Here is a 20,154-nt window from a genome sequence, read left to right on the forward strand (position 1 = left end):
TATAAGGTATCAGTAAGAAATTTTAAAGATAGGCCTAATTTAGACCATGCCACAGATCTTCCTAATAACAGCCAAATTTGACAAACTTTATATACACTTTAGCAAGCGTTTGATCATATCGCTTTAAAATATTCCAGTCAGAAATTTCAAAGATATGTCTAACTTAAGCCGCATATACCACAGATTTTCCAAATAACAACCAAATTTGGACTTTTTTTTTTGCATGTTGTGTTTTGGTTTTCTTCATGATATCGACACAATATTTGAATGAGACTGGATAGGGTCAACTATTTTCAAGACTTTCTTGATGTTTCAAAAAAGATACATAAAACATTTTCGAACGAATAAAACATGTAAGATTCAAAATCGTCTGTTTTGGCATAGAATATTCCTTATATAAATTGACTTTCTGTTGGTAGTCACAAAATCTTATATTAATTATTTTATAAAATAAATGCATTCGAAGTCTCTTAAAGTTATTAGGATTCGTTCTCTAAAGTTGCTCGTATACTTACCCCCAGCAATGCGCACTGCAACTAGGGATGTACGAATAGCGTTCGAATCGAATAGTTCGAATTTTCAAATAAGTCGTTACTTCAAAGTATTCGATAATTTTCCAATTATTTGAATTTGTTGCACAATTCGAATTCTTTAATTGAATAGTTTATTTTTATTCTGAAGTTTTGGTATTCACGAATTATTCGAAAATTTTTCGGATTACTTGATTCGAATTCGTGTCAAAGAATTCGTCCATTCGACTATTTGCACACCTCTAACTGCAATATTTACAAGACGTATCAAAATACGCGCTATTTAAATATCGATAACGATTTCAATTTCTATGACGCATGGGAACGCGCATAGGAAAATAATTATATTAGTAAGCATGTATAGAATATGGATAAGGGTAAAAGCAACTTTAGATAATGGTCCTGGACGGAGAGAGCAACTTTAGGGGACTTGTACCGTATTTAAAATAAACCTTAATATAAATAAAAGTACATATATACATGTATGTATAAATATGCAGACATTTACATTGAATTAGTATGTAATGTATAATTATTACTGTTGATTCAATTCCACTTGCTGCCTTGTGCATGAATATTAAGATCATGATCTTAATATTCGTGTTATCAATAAGAGCCAACTAGAAATAATTCAACTGTAAAATTACATTAAATAAAGATGATTCGTACTGCCAAAAACTTATTGATTTGGGTCTTTTCAGCTTTACGATTTTCAGCAAATGTCAGTACATTGAAGTTTAGGTTTTTTTTTCCAACTATATTTTTAACGTGACTTTTCTAAATGTTATTCGTATATAAATAATTAACATATGTCTTTCAGATAAATGTAATAATATTAGGAAAATTTTTGTTACATTCACAGAATGTAGATTTTAAGTTTTACAGAAAACAGGTTTTTTTCAATTCTCTTAAATTTTACTTGTCCAGTTAAATAGTAATTTTGATCGATTATAAATTTTTCATAGACTAAATGCTATAAGAACTTAGGCCGATCGGTAAGTATGTTTGGGAAGTGTTATAATCCGAAAACTGAAAAAATAACATTGTATACATTGGATCGATTTGTAAAATAAAGCCCCTGCTTGTGCACGCCACCCGCTTATTGTCATTGTGTCATTAAAAAAGGAATAATTACTATAGTTAGATTGTCTTGAAATTATAAGAACGGTTTAAGTTTATTTTCACCATATACCTGCGCCGGGTTTGAATTCCTGTCCTGCTTAGGGGGAAGAAAGTCATTCTTTTCCTTTATAAGAAAAGCAATGATAAAAATTAGCACATGCACCATTCTTCTCATAAACAGAGGCAAAAATTTAAACTTCCAGGTGCAGATCTGGTGGAAAAAAGTATACACACCATGGAGGAAGGTAGAATATCTTTGGCTCGGGTAGGCAATTAAACACATGGGTTGAAATGTCTACTTTCCTCCCTTGTTGTACAATGTACTAATAAATCACCTAAAGGATTTCACGAACCAAAAAAACAAACTATTAAATTTTTTCTATTTTTTTTTTAATAGCTTATAAGCTACTCAACCAATTCACCTTAAAATTTGTTTAAATATGAACTTTGATGACATCGTGGGAATACTGCAACGACTATACAATTATAATAAAAAATAATGATTTTCCATTTATACATGTTTCATCAAAAAAAAAAAAAAAAAAAAAGGGACGAAAATGGCTACTGGCGTTCTTTCTCTAAATTTTTCTCAAGATATAAACAGAAATGATATAGTTCATATAATACAAAAGACAATTAAAGTTTGTTTGAAACTTGAAAAGGAATTTGATATTTCAATATACTTATCCAATAGCCCAAGGGCACTCTATTAAAACCTTCTCTTGAACATTTTCATTTAAATGAAAATTAACAGAACTTTTATATTAGCATGAACCATTTGATTTTACTCAATAAAAAAGCAACAAATTGTTTTTGTTAAAAAAGATTAAACTCGAATGAAATTGATGTAAGTGATCAGTTGACTTTCACTCAAGTTTTTGGTGAGAAACTTGAATAAAAACGTTTTCCTTTGAATTTATATTACAAACTCGACAATGAGTGAGTCGAGTTCTTTATTTCCAAGTTTGTTGATAGCGGATTTAGACGTTAGATTAATGGAGACACTTGGGTACGAACTTACATGTGAGAATTTAGTAGGTGTATGGAATAACAGTGAAAAAGTAAGTTAAGAAGACAAAGATCAAAATGGAGGGATGGAAATAAGGATGATGAAGAAGATGGTATGGTTAGGACCAAGTGTCCTATGAGTGTTTGTGCAAGTCGGGACTCGAACCCTTGAAATAACACTGTCAAAATTGAATCCCTTGAGTATGAAATACTCTTCTCAACGTTTTTTATTATCTTTTTCTTTTCTGCACTTGAGACTATCTGTGTTTCCGGTATATTTCATTACTTATCTGCTCCACTATACTTTATTAATTTTTTGTCTACTTTTGGCTTATAATTTTGATGACTTTATGATTTGTTTAACAACTAATATATAACTTCATAAAAATTTTTTCTATACTACTATATTTATTTTTAGACTCACGTTCTGATTTATTTGATTTTATAATTTTTAACTGGAATCTTTTCTATGAAAGAGGTATTTTACTGAACTTAATTTTAATTTAATTCACAGATTTATCGGCAAATAAATACTCATAAAAATTTATTTGTGGCAAAAATAGTCGCGTTGAATTTTTTTAAAAAATAATAAATCACATTTGTATCCATAATTATAATTATTAAAAATAATAGAAATCACAAAATAAGTATTCGCATTCTACATAATTTTAAATAAAAATAAAATAAAATTTACACACATATAATCCACAAATACATCACAGCGTCAACTAAAAAAAATTACAAAATACCAGAAATCTTTTCAAGCAACATACTTCTATTCTACGTATACATCTTTATAAGATCCGAAGATGTTAGAAATAACTGCAGGGCGTACTTTTTACATTTCCATAGCATCAACTATGATGGGCGTTGCATATTCTTGCGAATAATCCTCTTTTGGTGAATCTGATTGCTGAATTTAACCACATAGGCGTGGCTCAACTAAATATCTCAGCCAATGATAAAGCACATCCCCACTACAAAGGGGCGTCTCTCAGGATTTTCCAAATTTTTCCTTGAGTTGGTTCGTAACGTGCCACCTCTAAACTGCCTGAATGATCCTGAAACACAACTCAAGTGTTAGTTAGGAGAATTGAAGGAGGCTCTGCCCGCGCATCTTCTTCACTCTACTAGCAAGTAACATTAGCTAAGAGAAGAAAGAGGCAACTCGACACTCTACGTTTCTGCCACGAGCAACGACGAGCCCCCAGTGTGTTTTTACTCGGGGCTGAGTAAACGAGCCGCTTGTTGTGTATCATAATATACCCGTAACGCCTGCTGCTGTACCTACTAACTGACTCTAACTCGTTTCTTCCGTCCACTTAAACGCGAAAAATTCATTTCTTTCTATTTGGCAAAAAAAAAAAAAACACTCCTCCTTCGAATCTCGTTATAAATTGTGAACTGTGATTATTATGTGAATGAAAATTATTTTAATCAAATGTTTAACGATATCTAATAACATGGTAGTGATGATATATAAGAATTAAAAGAAAATTTTAGTGATTAGTGAGTGAAGTTTAAGTTATTATTGAACGAATATAAACAGCAATACGATGCATACTTTATTTGGTGAACAAAATGCTTATTACAGGCATGCAACGAGTGTTCCAGTTGGTATGAGTACTTCATCATATCCAGGAGTTGGTGCAGCACCGGCTTACTATGAGCAATATCGTTATGGTGGTTATGCAACAGCGGGTTATCCCGTCGCTGGAATATCACAACAGCACATGCATCATCCAGCCAAAGATATGGTGAAACCACCATACTCTTATATAGCATTGATAGCTATGGCGATACAAAATGCACCTGATAAAAAAATAACTTTAAATGGAATCTATCAATTTATTATGGAGCGATTTCCTTATTATCGTGAAAACAAGCAAGGTTGGCAAAATTCAATAAGGCATAATTTGAGTCTCAATGAATGCTTCGTAAAAGTTCCACGGGATGATAAAAAACCAGGAAAAGGAAGTTACTGGTCATTGGATCCTGATAGTTACAATATGTTTGATAACGGATCTTATTTAAGAAGAAGACGGCGATTTAAGAAAAAAGATGCATTAAAAGAAAAAGAAGAAGCATTAAAACGCCAAGGGATTGTATTAGATAAACGTGATGACATCAAATCTAATCACAGTATAGATTCAACTAAAAAATTGTCATCATCAGAGTGCAAGCAGCCGAAAAGAGAGCCGTTGAATGACCAGCCTAATTGCATGGGTAATAACAGTTCAGTCGCTAAATATGGAAGCATGCAAGATAGTAAAACAATAACAACAACTGCAAGTGTAATTCAAACGAATTTGGGACATACATCTGGTCTGCAAATTCAACATCAACCACATCAAGTGCACCAAGATGTTGCAGTAACTGATGTAAATATTGGTTTGGATCCAGCCAATTTCAGTGTTGACGCATTAATGACTTCGAGGGAAAATAGTGCTTTAATGAACCGTGATCATCATTCACAACATCCTCATTCAATTCAGCATTCTCATGGGCATTCTGGGCTTTCGCATCCGTCTATAATGACGACATCGCGAGATCCCAATACTACCGTCGGTACTAGAGATCTTACATCAGTGGTCACTACAACTAGCACGACAACCGCTGCTGCAGTCGCAATGATGCCTGCTTCCACTGGGTACAGTCATGTAACACCCTCGAGAGGTAATTCTAGTCCATCTGGAACAATGTATTCTCCCTACTGTCCAAGCTCTTCGGGATATATAATGGATCATACGGATTATAATGCTACAGCAGCTAGAAATCATAATCCACCACATTCCCAATGGTATCAAGAGGCTGCAAGTCCCGATTCCGCAACTATTTATCAGGATACACAATCACCAAGCTGTCAATTATACAGGTAGTTATTATTCTATAATTAGGGTAACCGAATAATTTAATAGATGAAATAATAAAATAAAGTATTTCCTCGGTTGGTTCTAGGTCGAGCCCACCTACTCCTTTATCCTCAAGTGCGGCTCCTTCGCCGCCATTATATCACAGTCATAGATATTATCAGGATTGCAATGCAGTTAATACTAGTGGTAATCTTCCAATAACGTTACATAAGTACTGAGATTATCGAACAAGGTCTCAAAGAGACCTTGTATCATCGATAAGTGGCAATCATTATCATCAACAGAGGCATGAAGATTATGATCCATATTTAGTTTACATTAAGCAAGAGTGGATTTCACCTGATGAACATCCAAAAGAATGGCACTGATAAGTTATACGTGACTTAATGTTAAACACATATAAAAAAAGAAAAAAAAAGTATATATTTGCGCGTAACATTGTGGAATAAAGTAATTAATATAATTTAAAGGTCAAGATTGATATGACAACTGTGTAAACTGGAGGTTTCCGAAGGCTTTCATTAATATACGAGTTTTTTGACCTAAGTCAAAAAATACTTTTAAGTACGTACGCTATTATGCTGACATTGAATCTGCAGATACTCTTTCTTTTCCGGTTTACCATCACCTTATCTACATCATATCGATGATCTTGCTTAATTTTTTTCTTGTTATACTTGTCGAGTGTAAGAAATAATAACTGTGTAAATAGAGGACAACATGGCACTAAATAAATCAACGTGATGACACTTTTTTTAAATTTTTGTTTACCAATCGTCTGTCTCGATATCATGAAGAATCGGATGTAAAAAAAATGCGTTTAAAAGGACGAATCAAAGTCATTCCTTTATCAATTGTTATGGAGTTTTTATCTGATTTTCATTAATTATTTATTTATCTATTTAATGATGCATTTAATTTTTATATTTTTAGTAATCATTTTCGTTTTATTTATATCACGAAAATTTCTATAACCAGTATGTTCATAAAAGAACTGAGATATATTTATTAATAGTCTATACAAGAGAAAATCAATATTTAATTCAAAATAATGTGAATAAATAGAAAATAGATTTAAAGTAAATGATTATAATTATTTATGTAGGAATAAAATATTGGACATAGACGATGTAGTTATTAGTTATTGAGCGATCACGAATTTTCATGTTCGGTTCTTTGCGTGTAGAAATGTTCAATAGTTTGTATATTATAAAAAAAAAAAAAAAAGAAAAAAAAAACGATAAAGATATGATACGATAATTTTTAAGAAACAAATAAAAAATTTCAAGTGCACATGAATGTCTCGCAAGTTGTGAGACTGATTATTATTATTATTATTATTATTATTATTATACATATATGTATATATATATATATATATATATGCATTAAAAATACCTCGCATATTAATGTGAATATTCCAAATAAAAATTGAATTAAAAGAAAAATGTGTTCATTTATTTGTTTCAGTTCGATATTAAAAAAAAATCAAATAATTTATTATTTGTTTAAAAATTTTAAATTATATATACAGATGTATTATTGTAACCAGGATCATTTATATATTCTCTTAATTATGAAAATCTTTATTTGAATATACATACATACACTCATTAAAAAAAAAAAAAAAAACGTTTTAAATGGAATATTAATAAAGTTTTGTAATACTTATTGATATAATTTGATAGCTATATATTCATTCAAAAAATTCAACTTTTAAAACTTGTAAAAAAAAAATCTTATAAAAATAATTTGAAAAATAATTTTGTTATTAGATAAATGTAAAAATATAATCTTTGAGTAAAGCTTTTGAATTTTTGATTGTCAGTAAGAGAGGGTAGTTAGATAGTATTCGAAGGGTCAAAAGTTGCTTGGGTGGTCGTATCGGGTTTGTATCTTCCGCACTTAAAACTACCCGAGGCTGAGATTGAACCACATCTGCTTTTGAAACACGTGCTCCGGATAAACTGCAAAGACCCTCATCAGGTTTACTGTTGTCGATGAAGCTGGACACTTTGTTAGTTGTATAAGAGTTATAGTGTGTATATATCTAATAGATTGAACAACTTCGATCAATCCTGTAAGCTTTTGTGTACAAAATACTTAACATTCCATCTCACAGTTAATCTTAAATGTTTTTTTTCTTTAAATTTATTATGTCCATAGACATCCATATAACTTTTCTATTAATAAGTTTCCTAAAATATCATCAAGTGTATGTTTTCGAAAAAGTGAAAAATAAATCATACTTTTTAGACTTGATTATTCTCTAAATGATTCAAGTAGGGGAGAGTGGGGTCAATTGAACCATAAATACATTGACATTTTTTTTTTATATGAATAAAAGCAAAAAGATATTTTTTTTTTTGACGAAATTAAAATTCATTATATAGACTATCATTTCTCGTAAGCACATAACTTGACAAATGATAAAAATTTTCAATAAATACGAAACTGTACAACTGCATCAAATGGTTCAATCGTCCCCTTTGCGGGGGCAATTGAACCAAGAGTATTAGAACCACAAACGAATGACTTTAATGAATAATTTACTATTCATTACAGCTTTAAACTAAAATTACAACACTTCTAATAATATTTATTATTTTATATAACATTATATGTTAAAACAATCACTTTAAAAACTTCTGTCAATATAATTATTTTTTTTCTTGGTTAGTTTAGCTTGTTTTCACATTCTGTCAAGATGCGCGCGCATGTCTGATGCTCACAGTGTGATTCGTGTGGTTCAACCGTCCCCGAGAGTACTGGTTCAATTGACCCCATATGATTTTATTGAAATAATTAGTTTAAAAAAAAAATATTCAAGAACTATTTTACTAGAAGTAAAGTTTGAAATTTATGACTAATATATGTAAGAAGCTATTACAAAAAAATTTTTAAGATTACATTTGAAAATTAAAAAATTATTAAACAATTTCAAGAGCTGAAAAACAAAGTTCAGATGCCTAAAAACACAAAAACTTGAATTTTTTAAAAGTAAATCATCATATTGGTTCAAAATTTTGGTCAGACTGAGGTTTAGTGTATTGAAATATAATTCCATGAGAACGACTTATTTTTATATTTTTTTCGATTTTTTAAGCTTACTGGTTCAATTGCCCCGTGGTTCAATTGACCCCACTCTCCCCTACCAACAAAGAAAGTTATCAAAAAAGTGCTTACTTTATTATCATCATATAAAAATTACTATTTTAATCGAAACATAACTTAGCACATCAAAAAAAGTAACAATTTTTCTACATCATAGAAATTCTCATCAGATTTTATAGCTTCATTTATTGAGAATAAATGAATTCTATGAGAACATTGTATAGGCAAGTATAAACCATATTCATACATATGAAAATTTATCATTATACTCTCAAGCAGATTAAGTATGTACTGCAGTGATATATATGAGTAGCCCAAAAAAATCGACTATTTTTTTTTTGAGTCTCATACGAAAATTTGTTGTTCAACACATTTTAAGAACCCTCTCCGAAAATCAGCTCGATAAAAAATTTTTTAGAGATCGCTCACGAATTTCGAAAATTCAAAAATTATTAAATCTCGGATTTTTTTTTCTTGTGGCAGAAATAGTTTGTATATACAGAATCATGAATATGCTAAAAATTGTAATATTTAAGATATCGCTTAAGAATTTTAAATGCTTCCGAGTGGTTTTTTGAACATTTTTCTGTGATCCTTAAATATTACCTTTTTAAAAAAAACCGCGCAAGTTCACGTAATTTCAATGTTAAATTCAACCCCAAAAATGGATTTAAAATAACACCAATAGCGGTTTTAAGATTTCTCCCGATTAAAAAAAAAGTAGTTTTATATTTCAAGTATCAGAAGTCCGATTGTATTTCAAATGAATAAAAAAATTTTTTAAATTTAAAAAATGCGTGATACCGCCAATTTACCAATTAATGAAAAAATCTAAAGAATGTTTGTCTACAATGTCATATTAATGCTACTGTATAAAATATGAAAAACAGATTTTTATAAATCAAACCTCTTTGCAAACTAAATCAGCGAAAAAAATAAAATAAAATTACCAATGATTATAATGTATTATCTTAAAATCAGTTATTACCTCATGAAAAACATTAGAGTTACAGTAAAAATAAATATATAATATTGTTTCAAAATATTTAATTTGATAAGTGATCAAAAATATCGGCAATTTGTTCAAAGAGTGAATAAGTGACATTTTTTATTTTATGGATAATAAAATTGTTCTTTCTGTTTTGTAGATTTTAAAAAAATCATAACTCATACTCTCATACTCCAATCGAAGTTAAATTGCTTCACATGTACACCGTTTTGACATCACATTGTAATTTTAATGATAAGTGTGGTTAGCTAATAATTAAAAATTAAGTGTGCTGTAAAAATCAAATTCCCAGTAAATTTTCAAGTAAATCTGAAATTTTAAAACACTGACAATTCAAAAACACTTTTTACTATACATTTAAAAACAATGTTCAACCACTCTTGCATCTTCTTTCCGTTTACCCATGCAAGAGCTGCCAGAGTTAAACAACGGGGCCGTCCTTGGCTCAGGACTGGGGAATCTAGCTTTGGCACGTCTATATTCCAATCGAAATTACGACATCAGTAAGTTTAAATTAATTTCGAAGTAAATGCTATTTGTATTTAATGGATCTAGATAACCAGTAGAGCCTTAATAAATTAAAATATTGTATGTGTTAGAGTGAGTGAGTAAGCGTCTAAATTAAATTAAATTATATTAAATTAAATTATAGCGTCTGAATTATAATTATATGGTATTTTATTTTAATTGTTATCGCTAATAATATAACAAAATAATATGTATTTTGATATTTGATCACAAGGAGCAGCAGCTCCATGATCGTCAATAAATAAACTAAACTAAACTAAACTATATTGGCCCATGCTTGAGTCAAGAAAGGTTACTCAATCCTGGCCATTGCAATCATTACCCGAGTCTGGGCCAAGACTGGGTTCCTCTATTTTGGCCATTCAGTGGTGACCCAGGCTTGGACCAGAGTTCAATGTAGTTGAACCAAGCCTGGGCCCAACGTACTGTCCTGTCTGGATTATCTATTTAATTCGTACCATTAATAGTTTTTTAGTCTCCCACTGACCATATATATACACCTATTTAGTGGAGAGAGGCAAAACGGAATACTTAAGGAAATACTAAATTTACGGGGAACTCAAATACCTTAAATCTTTTTTTTAATGATATTCAAAGTAAATAGGAAAAATTTTCAGCTGCCGTTAGAAAAAAATTTTCAATTTTTGTTGGCAAAATTTGGTAACCCCTGGTAAAGGTGAAAAAAAAAATTTCTAGACATTAAATAAATTTGTTTAAATTAAATTTTCTTATAAGTAATCTATACATAAAGAAAATTAGATTTCACAATTATTATCAATGCAAAGGAAGAAAATTCTTTAGTATGGCATTGCCTTAAAAAAAAAAAAAAAAACGTTTCTTACCATTATTTCTCCAACGATATCTCTCATACTAATTGACCGATCGAGACAGTTGAGGTGACAATCGACGCGTTTTATTGAGACCTCGAGTTGATTATATTTTAGAATTGATTAATTTGGTCGTTTCTGAGAAATTTCAAGAAAACTAAAAAAAAATCTTTTTGTAATTCTTTCGACAACGATTTCTATTGATCAAATGAACCGATTTTGATGGTTGAAGTGGTATTCGACGAGGTTTATAAAGTTTTAGAGTTGATTAAATTTTGAATTCAATACATCGAGCCCATTATAAACTATAAAAAAAAAAAAACATTTTTGAAAAAATTTTGTTTTTGGAATATCTCCGAACACACCCTACCGATCAAGCTCAATTTTTGACAGCTTCTAGATATTAACAAACCGTATCGAATGCTCCTATGGAGATCAAAATCGGTTCATCGGTTCAATGTTACAGATATTTACATGCGTACTTACATACACACTGGGGTGTCCGTTATTTTCCAAATTAGATTTTTTTACTTGGCTATGATATTTCCTACAAAAATATGTATTAGTCATTGTTGCACACTTATTTTAAAGTGTGTAATAAAATTTTTCTAATTGTACTAAAATGAGAAAGTAACATTACTTAGGCAAGGTTAAACGGCATTAGAATAAACTTTTTTATTTTTTTAAATTATTTTTTGATCACAAATAAATGATTTATATCATGACCGAGTAAAGAATCGGTCTATCGGTTGACCCTGCGTGCCAGCCCCAAAACTTCTCGCTCCTTGAGCTCGAAAATATTATCAGGAATGCAGTTTCGAGCTCCTCGAGCTCGAAAACATTTTTGTATACCCGTTGTTTTCGAAAAAAACGTTTTTTACCATTTCTTTCTCCCACGATATTTCATTGACAAATGATTTAATTTTCATGTTCGAAGAAGCAATCGACCCGTTTTGATAAAGTTTAAAGCTGATAAGATTTCGAAATCGTTTGGTTTAGTTATTTAAAAGATATTTGCAAAAAACCGTTTCTTACCATTTCTTTTTTCCACGATAATTTTTAGACAAATGACCCTATTCTGATGGTTGAGGTGACAATCGACTTGTTTTAATAAACTCTAAAGCTGATCAGATTTTGGAATTGTTTAGTTCAGTTGTTTCAAATATATTCGCAAAAAACCATTTTTTACCATTTCTATTTCCCACGATAACTCTAGAACGAATTATCCGATTGAGATGGCTAAGCGCGAAATCGACGGATCTTATTACGCCTGAGCGCTGATTAGATTTTGACGTCGATCGTTAGACTCGTTTCTGAGAAATCAATAAAAAACTGAAAAAAAAAATTTTTTTTTTCGGAATTCGCCAATATTTTCGAATTTACTTGATCAAATGATCTGAAATTTTCAGAAAAGTTGATGACCAACAAGCTCTTTTGATTGCCGCCTCAACCATCCAAATCGGTTCATTAGTTAAAAAGTTGTAGACCAATCACACACACACACACTATAAAAAAATAATTCCAAATTTTAGGGTGATTTTAAACAGGCCGTAACTTCGAGAGAAATGGTCGTACAAGGAAGAAAAAAAAAGGAAATTGTAGCTCCAAGTGTCTTCTTTTTGGATTAGAACTTCGAAAATTTTTAGCGTCAGCGGTTTTTGAGTAATCTTAGAAAAACCAGCGACAAAAAATTTTTTTAATTTTTTTTACTTTTTTTTTTTTTGGTCTACAGGCGTAAAAAAATTTTTTTGTGCTTGACCACTATAAAGATCTGATACCTTCATTATTCAGCTTTAATTTCATTTTTTATAGACCTTGATACGTCCACTTGTCGCCAAAATATCGATCTTCAAATGGAAAAGGATCCTTTTGTCTTTGATTATCGATATCTCAGCAACCAATGATCGCACAGAAAGTTAATGATGGGTTTCAAAAACTTAAATAAATTCTCTTGAATAATTAGCTATTATTTTTTCGAAAAAAAAAAATTTTTTTCTTTCGTCACATGAATTTGAAAATGTAACAAAAAAAGGGCTTTTGGTGGTTTTTTGGAAAATCAAGCGCTGGATTGAAAATATTGTGGAAATCAATAATGTTGAGTGTGCATATTACAGTTAAATATGCCCACAAAAAACCTACAAAGAGCCAGATTAACCCAACCAGCCGTTTTTTTGTTTCACTCGATCGAATTTTTGAAAAAATTAAAGGATCACGTTTTTTGCTCTGACATGCTCATAATTTTTAACAAATGAAAAAAAATTTTTTTCCGAGCTTCGTCCACATTTTCGTTTTATAACAGTGCTCAAATTTTAAAAAAATAAAAAAATTTAAAAAAAAAAAAAAATTTTTTTTTGAAAATTTTTTTTTTGAACAACTTTAAGAAATTTAAAAGACCAACGCCCAACCATTTTTAACACGATTTTTTCGCTGCATTCCGTGGTCTCTTACTCAAAAACCGCTGACGCTAAAAATTTTTGAAGTTCTAATCCAAAAAGTAGACACTTGGAGCTACAATTTCCTTTTTTTTTTCTTCCTTGTACGACCATTTCTCTCGATGTTACGACCTGTTGAAAATTACCCGAAAATTTGGAATTTTTTTTTTATCCTTTAATTTTTTCCAGTAGTGTATATCATTTCAACTGAATATAATTATAATCGAATGATTTGTTGAAAATTTCAATATCGATTTGATACTTAGATGTGAATTTTTTTTTTTATTTTATCATATTTTTGTTAAAAACTGTAGCTTGTATTATGTATTCATTACTGGAAATTAATTAAAAAAAAATTTTTTTTATGTATTAGCATTTTTAGTAAAACAAGTCCTCTATTGAAGAACTTTTAATAAAGCATTCAAATTTGAACAGTATACACAAAAACGAAAAAAACGTATATGAAATTATGATTTTTCCCAAAATATACGAATATACTTATAATAAAATAGAATGTCGAGTATGCAAATACGCCATAATTATAAATTGTTTATTAACTAATATATTAGATTCAGACCATTCTATTTTCATCGTAAATTTTCGTCAGCTATAGGACCATTAGTTGTGGCAATTAATTCTCTAAAAATGATGGTAACAGAAAAGGGACAAGACGAGCTTAGTAAAATAAACAGTTGGTCTTTTCTCGTCCGTCTTATTACTATTGCGTCCTCCCTGTCGTCAAGTTCTTGAATATAAACGGAAGTCATGCTTCGTGGGAAAGCTACTAGACTTTTTTTTATTAAATATTTTTCTTGTTTGTAAAATTTAAGAATTAATATTTAAAATATATATATACATATATATATATATATATATATATATATATATATATATATATATATATCACTTCATAAATAGAACACTTTTTGTTAATATTCTAAACCACTCTTTTTGAAAATATTAAATTTTCTATATTAACTATTGTAATATATATTTATCCAAATATATATGATAAATTATGTTTTTCCGCTTTTTAAGTTCTTGCTTTTTAAATTGAAAATTTTTCAAAAAAAGACGCTTTATCAATCTGACTAACTTTTAACGTTCGAGTTCTTTACAAAGGTTGAGATAGTGAGATCTTTTTAACGAATAGACCGAAATTGACTATAATAATATAATAGACTTGAAACATTAAAAAGATTTTTTCGAAACTTACATGGAGAAAACAATGTAGGGAATTTTACTCAAAACTATGAGTCAAAATTACTAAATTTATATTGTAAACTTAAAACGCTATTGAAATTGTGTAATTTTTACTATCTTGAGAATTTCATTTTTATTTATTTTTAAACTTTCAATTATTATTATTATTTATCGCAGGTGTATTCGTTTTGGTGTCAATTTTTATAATTGAAAATCACTTGACGACCGATAATCAAACCTTGATCTTTCGCGTGCGAATCCTATCCTCAGTCTGATAGCTTTGTAAGAAAAAAACATTGATTACGAGGCCGGTCTTGGCACAATACTGGGCTACCAAAGCTCGGCCTCCATAGTTTGGTCCGAGATCCGACCAATGTTCAAGTGACGAGTCTCAGTTTGCCAATCTTGGAACAAGGTTCAGTCAATACTCTACTGATAAGCCTTAGTTTGCCAGTCTTGGAGTAGGATTTAGCCAACGTTCAATTGACGAACCTTAGTTTACGAGTCTTGGGCCAAGATTCAACAGACATTTAATTGACAAGTCTTGGTTTGCCAGTCTTCGGGCAACGTTCAGCCAATACTCAAGTAACCAGCCTTGGTTTACCAGTTTAAATAACAAATGGTACCTAAAAATCTCTGGCGTCTAAGTATAGCGTAACAGTCTAGTGGATAAGATACCTAGCAGCCATGAAGGACCAGGTTCGAGACCCAGCAAATACGAAAGAAGTTAGTTTCATTTACCCACATGTCTACTAGTATAGAGTAGAAGTAAAGTTTTTGATCACTTTAGAGCCAGTTTTGGCCTTTTGAGAAGCTTAAAATAAAATTATTCGTAAAAAACGCAAGGACATAAATAATTTTTTGAATTTGTTCGAAGATACTTTTATCACAACATTGCAATGGAATTTTTTTTTAATACGTTTTCACTGATTAAAATAAAGTACTAAGTCCAAAAATGAAGCAATGACCACAAATGGTACTTCTACCCTATTTTTGTTTTTTATTTCATTCTAATAAGTATAGGTGCTTATTTAGCTACAGTCGGCGCAGTACTAGCTCTCAATACTGGGCCAATACTTAGATGTAGTCTTGGCACAATGCTGACAATTAAGCTCGGTTCAGTGTTAGACAGTCTTGGGCCAAGCTTGGATTTCAAGCTTTCTCTAGAGTTTACAAGTTGTGCCCCGAACCTCGGCCATACTTGGACCATTGTTTTTTTCTTATAAGAGCAGTTCAGTGTCTTTTTTAAAGGAAGGTCTCTGAATTTCTAACAAATATTCGTCTACGCAGTCTCTATTAATTGTTAGTTTTGTCAATCTGACTTCGAAAAACCACAAACCGCTTAGTAATTTGTTTGTTGCTGTATAATACTCAATACTCGGCTATTCATCTGACTTACAGAAATTACTATACAGATATAGTAACTTTTCTAAATTGTAAAGTATTTAAGTACGCCTAAATCAATTTTTTTTTTTTATAATTTTATATAACATACATCTTTCAAAAATAAGTTTCCAATCCTTAGAATAGTGAAAAATTCAATATCGTTGACTCACAGGGTCACAAAATAGTCACATCTTTTTTTTATATCGTAATAAATGAATTTATATTGTATATCATTAAATATATTTATTTTATATCTTAGATATGAAAGGTAGGAGCAACGAAGTGTAACGAAATAAATCTTAGCAAAATGTGATGGAAAATTCTATTATAACCAGAGGCACTTAGTTGTCGGTTACATTTCCTGGAGCATTCCATTATCGTTTATACCTTCGTCTTCTGAGCACTCGCTCGTTCTCTAAAATGTATTTATCGTAACCCTGGAAAGATGAGCAGGTGCATTATTTCTCAGAGAGCCCCACGGCGAAACGCAAAACTTAAATCGCTCAATGCTTGCTATCTAACCTAACCTGACCTCATTTTTTAGCCTTCACTTTGTATTTTCTTTATGGTTTTTAATGTGTTCATTATTGTCTCTACATAAAAGTATTAAATAGTAATTATAAATTTAGAAATTTCTATCATCTTGAATGATAATTAATGTAAGAAATTATTTTTCAAACGATTACTGGAATATTCAGTAGAAAAAATATTATGTTTTATTGTATCGAATGTAAAAAGAATTTGGTGGATAATTAGATCTTTATAGTATGTTGAAAAAGAGCAGTGGTATCTATTTGAAGGATTTTAAAAGGATCAGCAAACATTTCTATTGTGTACTTCACGGTTTTCACGATTGACTAAATCGTCCACGCCACGCGTATAATGCGTCGAGGGTAAAACGATATCGCTTGCCGCTATTTGCTGGTCGAGGCATGTAAAGTGGGGTTAAAATATATAACATAAGAGAGTAAAAAAAAGCTTACGAGAGAATGAGATGAACAATGAGGTTTAAATAGAGAAGAGTCGTGTTCAAGTAAGTTGAGCGAGTGATTCTCCCTTGTCACTTAAACTATTGTGCCGACTTATATAATACTTGCCGGTGGCACACATAATGTATCAACCAAAGCATGTGTATGTGGAACAACAGAAAGAGGATAATAAAAAAAGAGCAAAGCTAAATTCGCTCTACTAACTTAAATGAAACATTCTTGAAATACATATATGGATACACAAAAAGTCCATATCCTTCTAATATAACAGTAATCTTAAAATTGAAATAGTTTTGAGTTCCACTGAGCCATAGTAAATATTCACTATTCTTCTCAGCTATAACTATACCTCTGGAATTTAATGAATACTCACTGATTAAATCAGTAGAATTTTATCACTTGTTTAATCAGTAAAAGTCAATATTCGTTCCCGTTAAATAGTAGCTAAGTAACCAGTCGTCTATTGACCAATTGGTAGCATTAGAGAAACAAAATTACTGATCCACTCAGTGACATTTATTAGTAATACTCAAGAAGCTCGATTTTTATATTTCTGATTTTCGTTAATTTATAAGGCAACACGGAGAGAAAATTATGGCAACAGTTACAATATATTATGGGAATGGTTCCCATAATGAATGGTAACCGGTTTTTTTGAAATTTTAATGATAGGAACGGTACCCATATATATGGTTCCATGACAACTGATCCCCCACAAGTGATCACACGACAATCGATCCCACAGACAACTGATCCCACAGGCTAGATCCAATTGACAACTGGCCCAACTGACAACCTATCTTCTAATTCATCAGTTTCAAGATCAAAATCTTCATAACTTTCATTATTATCATCTTCGAAACCTTTATTTTCATCATTTCAAACCGTATGTCAATGGGATTAGATGTCGGTGGGATCAATTTGTAAGGATCACTTGTCGTGGTATAAAATTCTCGGGATCAGTTGACAGCACACCCATATATATTATGGTAATCATTCCTATAATTATGGGTATAATTTCTATATGGTATCAGAATAGTTCCTATGGAGTTATGGTAATCGTTACCATGTAACTATGATAATGGTTACCATAATATATAGGATTTATTCCCATATACACTTAGGAACCGTTACAATGTGGTTATAGGATTGGTTCCTATTTGCTTATGGGAACTATTCCTATGAATATGGTAATCATTACCATGATTCTTTTACATGCGATATGGGAACTTTTCCCAGAAAGTATAGGTCTATATCCCATAGTCCCAAGTAATCATTACCATAGCGGTATGAGATGATATTTCATAAACGTACTTGGAACGGTTACCATAATTTTCTCTCTGTGAAGTGTTATGTCAGTTAAATGTGTAAATAAAACTATATATAATGAACGTAAAGAATAATTTTAATTCAAAATGTAATAGATGGTATTTAATAAGTAGCGCTATAATTATAATCAAAATTTTAATAAAAGCCCAAAGTCAATGTCAAAAAAAATTCAATGGTTATTATGATATTAAATATCAAACTTATTGCGCTTATATACATAACACCTGATACATTAAAATACTCCTCTATATACCAAAAATGATTCATATCGGGGGTCATGCTAGCAATTAATACAGTATAAATAGATTCGAATTGAGCTGATTCCTCCAGTAATTGGCCAAATTTAATTGATTTAATCATGATGCATCCGTGGTGTTAATTCGATTCACCCCAAGGCCGTGATTCTCAACGCTATATTGAGCAGAGTTCTGTCATATAACGATTTAAATTGAAATATTGAATTTATTAAAAGTGTTTTAAGTCATTTCAATTAATAAAAAAAAATTACATTGTTAATTATAACTATTTGTTTGTAGTGAGCGATAAAAAAAGTTTACCGTAATTACTTTTTGTCTGTTGATAATATAAAATAGTTTTATTTGAAATACGTTGAAAAAACGTTCGGCCCATTGAAGTGTTCAAACTATATTCTAACGTAAACAAAAGCATGTTGGGTCGTACACAGAGTGACGAGCAGCACACGCGAGGGTTGATAAACCCTAAAATTAGCCCTAGAGGTTAAGAAGACGCGACTCGACTCGCACCCACACGTGGCGAGAGCGTGAAAAAATGCTTACATTATCATTCGTAATTTTATAAACAAGTACCGCCAACTCTTTTTCATATGAAACTCGATGAGAGGGAGACCACGCGCCCGCATTGCGGGTGGCCTAAACCATACGTGAGATTTTACTATCTTTTAGTACTATTCTTAACACACTTCACCTCAATCTATAATTCTTATATAATATCTTTTTTTTTGGTTATTAAATCCTTTTATTTTCAATTTTTAAAAAATTAAAAAATAGAAAAGATATCGTGAGGTAGGTTAAAGATAACTAATAAATAATATACACATGTGCAACAATAAAGTTGAATACAGTATCTAAAAAATCACAATATAGATTTATAGTAATTTCAACTCATATTTTAAGTCAAGTTCCTTATATTTTTTTCCGTGAAGATAAGCTGTATTTTGTAATTTTTTCCATCTTATTTCAAGCTGCGAGCATATACTTATCGAAAATGAATGCACAGTGACCGGTCTGAATCAATTTAACTTACAGCTTGTGAAAATGAAACTATGACACTTCACACATATACATGTGTTTGAACGTGTACTTGGCGCGAGACACTACCGTGTCTCCTGATATTATAGCAAGTCTTAGCTAATACTTGCGATCAAAACATTGGCTATTTGACATCATCAATGCAATGGTTGTGCATCAGAAACTTTATTCATATGTCTGTTCACATACAAACAAAGCTTTTTTTACTATTTCATGAATAAGTGTACAATAATGTCATAATCCGACAAATCAAAAAATTAATATTTGTTATTTTTGTGGCGACATTTTACAAAGGCCAGAAAACTTTAAAGAATATTCTTTACAGTAAAAAACTGTAGTATGAAATTTTAGAGTAAATATATCTGTATGTAATCGTCTTGAATACTCCGGCAAACTCAGAATATATTGTCAATCATCGTGGACGCTCGTTAGCGGTGCTCATCAGAGACTAGGACAAATGCGACGTTATAGATTATACATATGTACAACTGTTTAGTTCAAAGTCCAGACACTTT

The 20,154-nt window shown here is 30.6% G+C and overlaps 2 protein-coding genes across 2 annotated transcripts in view; both read left to right on the forward strand.

The window, feature by feature from the left end:
- LOC103580531 (exonuclease mut-7 homolog) overlaps positions 1-20,154 on the forward strand; it is a 63,786-nt gene that overhangs the window by 31,718 nt on the left and 11,914 nt on the right. The gene's annotated exons all lie outside the window — the stretch shown is intronic.
- On the forward strand, positions 3,900-5,917 carry LOC103580533 (fork head domain-containing protein crocodile). Its single transcript, XM_008562318.2, has 2 exons — positions 3,900-5,535; positions 5,619-5,917. The coding sequence occupies exons 1-2, from the start codon at positions 4,217-4,219 to the stop codon at positions 5,749-5,751; spliced, it is 1,452 nt and encodes a 483-aa protein (XP_008560540.1). The 5' UTR covers positions 3,900-4,216; the 3' UTR covers positions 5,752-5,917.

This window comes from Microplitis demolitor, chromosome 4 (assembly GCF_026212275.2).
Source record: "Microplitis demolitor isolate Queensland-Clemson2020A chromosome 4, iyMicDemo2.1a, whole genome shotgun sequence".
Lineage (NCBI taxonomy): Eukaryota > Metazoa > Arthropoda > Insecta > Hymenoptera > Braconidae > Microplitis > Microplitis demolitor.